Genomic DNA, 4,972 nt, shown 5'->3' on the forward strand with positions numbered 1-4,972 from the left:
TTCTGACTCTACCTCAGGGTAGTCCATCCTCTGTTAGTTTCTAGTCTGGACTTCGTCCAGATTAGTCTTATCTACTTGCCCAGGTAACATCTGGATGTCTGTCGGATTTATCTCACGTCTCAGATCTGGACATCTGCTATCCACCCTAGTCAAATCCCAGAAACTCCGGATGACCATTCTAGCCCCATGAAATTAAGGGCACATACTTAGGAAAGGGGCACAGTGTACGAGCTGAGGCCAAGCCCTTGTGATCTGACCCCCTCAAGCATGTGACCTTAACACCCTGCATACAGTGCATGATGAGATGAATGCCACCTTGCATTATCAGAGTTTAAATGAGCATCCTTAACACTTTTTGAGCTTGCATATTAGGAACTGTACCTTCAGGGCCCTCATCAAGACCTGCAATCTCATTCAGTAACAGCTACAAAAGGCAGTGAACTGGACCAACTGGCAGTATCAAAAAGCTTTACCTTCAACTTCAATGGAATCAAAATCTCAGTCTCATATGCATTGGTTTCAGTTGTGCATCCCATAGTATTGGAGGATACCCATGCCATGTGCTCCCTAGTGATCAAATCAATCAAAGAACTTTTACCAGCTCCTGCTTCTCCGAAAATGATGACATTGCACATATTTGTGCCATTGTGAGCAGGCCCTGGTGTGATGAACACCTGATTTTGAGTTAACATCACACTGAGGAATGATAGCTAAACACCACTTACAGTCTGTGACATTGTGAAGATGACTCAAATCAGGACAAGAGAATGAAAAGTTTTGATTTGCATGTTCAGGGAATATGATAGATTTGAAGCATCAGCTTCATATAGTATTCCCAGGCCCAATGCCAGATGTGAAATCAACTAGGTGCATGGATTCAGCATGTTCCAGTGACTCGGACATGTGAGAAAAGCATTGAGTGATAATGCAGCTACTACTAGCACTTGAGCTCATAACTTGCTTCTTACATTGGGCATCATATGATACTGCTGCTAGCTGCAGCAGCAAGGATTTAATCATTTGGTTGTGCTGCATGCTTCAAGAAGTTAAGTTGGTCCCCCAGAACAGTGGCAATGCACAGCATACCCCAAAGTTGCTACCTGAAGGCTCTGGCCTCCACTTCTATCTGATAATCCTATCCCTATTAACAACAATCCCCTTTGTGCATGGCAACTCAGCACCTTTCATAGTTGCATGTACAATCCTCATGCCACTCAGTCATGGTATGTCTTTTATTATTGTTTGTTCATTTCCAATGCTTACTTGAGCCCACCACTCACCATGTCTAGTGTTACTAGGATCAATCTTCCTGATTCCACTCTTTCATTCTCCATTCCCTTGTCTTGGGGCTGAGAGGCCACCTTTGTATAATCTATCTTTACTTTACCACTCCCTGCAAATTCCAGTGCACTGCTCTGTGATACTGCTCACATTCCTTCCCTTGACCCTCCCAGGCCACACTGCTGTATATGATAACTCAGTGATCTGTGGCAACTTTCATTAACATTGATTTGCTCAGTCAAACTAAGGAAATATTTGAGTAGATGCTACTTACTCAGAGGATTGAAGCAGTCTCAAGCATCTCAAACATGAAAATTGAGACACCCTTAAACTGACTGTCACCTGCACCTACTCAGCAAAGCACAGAATTGAAGATGGCAAGGGACAAAACATGCAGTTTGTGCTATGAGATTAATGACTCCAACCTCTAAGATATGTTGAGAACAGTGTTCATGAACAGTAGCATGGCCAATGCACCTAATGGATACATGATGAGGGAAGCAAGTTCAAATTAGTGAAATTTTTTCTGCTTCATGGCAGTAAAGCAGAAAAGATGTGGTTTACCTGGGTGCAGGTGCCCAGATATACATCAAGAGAGGGACTTGAAGCCATGTAAGCACAGCAGTGCACAGACCATGTCAATGTGTAGTCACAGTCATTGAAATTGCCTCACAGATTAAACCTACAAAAACAAATTTTACCTCCAATAACATGACATCATGGGCTGAGATGATGATTGTGTAAGCTATCTGCGGGCTACTGGCTGACTAAGCTATGGAAGAGGCTGACTGACTCTTGGTGCAAGGCTCTTACCCTTGAGACCCCTGGTCCACTGTGATGTTGTTACCTTGTCACAAACTCCTCATTGTAGTCTAAATTTGCAGACTATCATACCAATGTATCAACAACTTGTATGGTTATATTTTGCAGCAGCAGAATTACATCCTTCTGTAATTCCCACAGCTACAATACCAAGGAGTCATGAATTCACTGATGATGATCATCCCTGCATACAACAAGACATCCTGTCTCTGGTCTATGCTCAAAACAACACTTGATCACCTTAATTTTGTTTCCATCTGCCAGACACGCACGTATGAGCTCATCATCACTGACGATGTTTCACTACACTCACTATCATTGGTGCAGTAATGGGTAATTGATGCCTGCTCTGGCATCATATGTTGCTGGTGTCGATTGAGGATCAGTATCTCTCATCTGTCATTGGATCCCCTGGCCTAATTCTATGATAGTGCTTCCATATTCACCATTTATTCAGAATTCATTCAGATACCGGAGCTGCCAGAGAGGGTCCATCTATAGAAGTTGTTGCATGTGTTCAAATCCTTTGCACAGTGAGGAGCCCAAAATTGATCTAGAACAATTTCATTATCTGTTGTTATTGACCAGGCATGGGGAAGCCTACCAGAAGTGGGTAATCTCACCAGGAAGAAGTGCCAAAAAGACAGGACTTTTGTCATTCCTGACAGTATCATTTTCAGCAACCAATCCAGGTCTGAATATGAAAATTTGCTGGACACTCAACATTAGCAAGCCAAATGGCTCTGAGACTCCTGCTGACACTGGCACTATGACCTCAAACTCATGATAAGATCTTGTCCTTGAAGCTAGATCAAGTACTTCTGCTTTTCATAGTTCTCATTGTACCATACTCATTGCATCTTAGATTTCTGGGACAGTTGCTACTTCTCGCCCTGTTACCTCTGTCGATCCAAAGGGCTATCTCACATCACTAAGAGGTCCTCAAGGTTGAAGCTGAAATCAGCAACATCAAGCATGCCCTTATGTTGTTTGACTCACTCATCAAGTCAAATCCTAAACACTTGGATTGCAGCTGCATGTCTGGAAGAATATGCTAGCCATACAGTTGCTGCAAGGAAACTCATAAAGCAGATTGCAAATAGCATTCCAAGAGCAACAACATATGGTTTGGGGTGGCAAGGTTACATGTATGTGAATCATGGTACCCTCTGCCTGGTCACTAACATCCCTTATAGAATAACAATGATAGAAAAGTCATTTTTGCAAATGCTGTTCAACATGTCAGTCAGAGCATCAAGATCTGGCTTGCAGCAGCTGACCTTGAACATGATGTTAATTGAAGAAACTCATGTATATCATTTTATCATCGAATCCACTGCTACTCATTTACATTACACAGCACTAGAGAATATTTCTAACTCTGTTCAGGAAAGTGTCAACCTTGAAGAATCAGCTGTGGATGCCCACATACTCTTCTGTACCATGGAGGTGATCTGTTGTATGCCATTCCGGACTCTCAACTCTAAATCCGCTTCTCAAATGATCTGATCTATCTTTATCTCCCTTCCGGAATCCAAACCCTATATCAGCGCCCAACTCCATTTAGACTGCCCCTGTCTCTGGACTCCAGTTAACCATGTTTCCCTTTTGATTATTGATCCATTACATACATTTCATTTCCAGTGTTCATTATTTGTGATCCATCCTACTTACTAATAGACTCTGCATATGCTTCGTACATAGCCTTTATGTTTGCTGACTGATTCCTATATGATACCTACAGTATATAAACCTCCTGTAACTCTCAGAAATACTCCAGTTTGAATATCATCTTAGTTCCTGCTCATTCCTGTGTCCTCTGGACTCAAGATAAGTCTCTTGTCATATTCTGAGTCTTAGGATTGCATCCTAGACTACATTTCTGACTCTACCTTAAGGGTAGTCCATCCCCTGTTAGTTTCTAGTCCGGACTTCATCCAGATTAGTCTTATCCACTTGCCCAGGTAATATCCGGACGTCCGTCGGATTTATCTCATGTTTCAGATCCAGATGTCTGTTATCCACCATAGTCAAATCCCGGAAACTCCGGATGACTGTTCTAGCCCCCAGAAATTAAGGGCACATACTCGGGAAAGGGGCACAGCATACAAGCTGAGGCCAAGCCCTTGTGATCTGACCCCCTTGAGCATGCGACCTTAACATGATCTCACTTTCCATTGAGCTCTGGTTCACTCTTGCACATTCTGAAACCCCAGAGTGTGCCACAGCCATCCTCAACAAGGCCCACAAGGCTGTGCCTACATTGCACAAGATCTTGATTACTGCTGGATGCCTGCTTGAGCAAGAGGCCATGGGTGACCCCGACAAGTCTTTAGAAACTAGAAATATGGACCTTGAGCTGGTGGACAATATCATCAAATTTGGTGTCTGGGCACTCCAGCAACACAAGGTGCCACTTACATGCAAGCAGTGGCTGAAGGAGGCAGTCACATGTTGCTAGAGAAGGGATGGCTTGTCCATCTGGCAAACAAGATGTTATGGACAGAGTCTGTTAGTGTGAAAGAACAATCTGGCATAACTGCACAGGCAAAAGCAATGCTTGCCCATGGCCTATGGTTGTCATATGCCATTCTAGACCCTCAACTCTAAATCCGCTTCTCCAGATATCTGGATCTGAGATCTGGATCTCCAATGATCTGATCTATCTTTATCTTCCTTCCAGAATCCAAACACTATATCAGCACCCAACCCCATTTAGACTTCCCCTGTCTCCAGACTCTGGTTAACTATGTTTCCCTTCTGATTATTGATCTGTTACATACATTTCATTTCCGATATGCATTATTGGTGATCCATCCTACTTACTAATAGACTTTGCATATGCTTCATACACAGCCTTTGTGTTTGC

At 43.0% G+C, this 4,972-nt stretch overlaps 2 protein-coding genes across 2 annotated transcripts; one reads left to right on the forward strand and one right to left on the reverse strand.

Annotated features, from left to right (window-relative positions):
* Window positions 1-331: 331 nt before the first annotated feature.
* BJ212DRAFT_1485969 (uncharacterized protein) lies at window positions 332-737 on the reverse strand (the record flags this gene model as incomplete). The annotated part of the gene is made up of 3 exons (XM_041341054.1): window positions 332-424; window positions 474-674; window positions 726-737. The coding sequence occupies 3 exons, from the start codon at window positions 735-737 to the stop codon at window positions 332-334; spliced, it is 306 nt and encodes a 101-aa protein (XP_041187717.1).
* A 3,527-nt stretch (window positions 738-4,264) lies between these two features.
* On the forward strand, window positions 4,265-4,713 carry BJ212DRAFT_1485970 (uncharacterized protein; the record flags this gene model as incomplete). The annotated part of the gene is made up of 2 exons (XM_041341055.1): window positions 4,265-4,487; window positions 4,535-4,713. The coding sequence occupies 2 exons, from the start codon at window positions 4,265-4,267 to the stop codon at window positions 4,711-4,713; spliced, it is 402 nt and encodes a 133-aa protein (XP_041187718.1).
* Window positions 4,714-4,972: the final 259 nt, after the last annotated feature.

This window comes from Suillus subaureus (genome assembly GCF_016647635.1).
Source record: "Suillus subaureus strain MN1 chromosome Unknown BJ212scaffold_47, whole genome shotgun sequence".
NCBI classification, from domain to species: Eukaryota; Fungi; Basidiomycota; class Agaricomycetes; order Boletales; family Suillaceae; genus Suillus; species Suillus subaureus.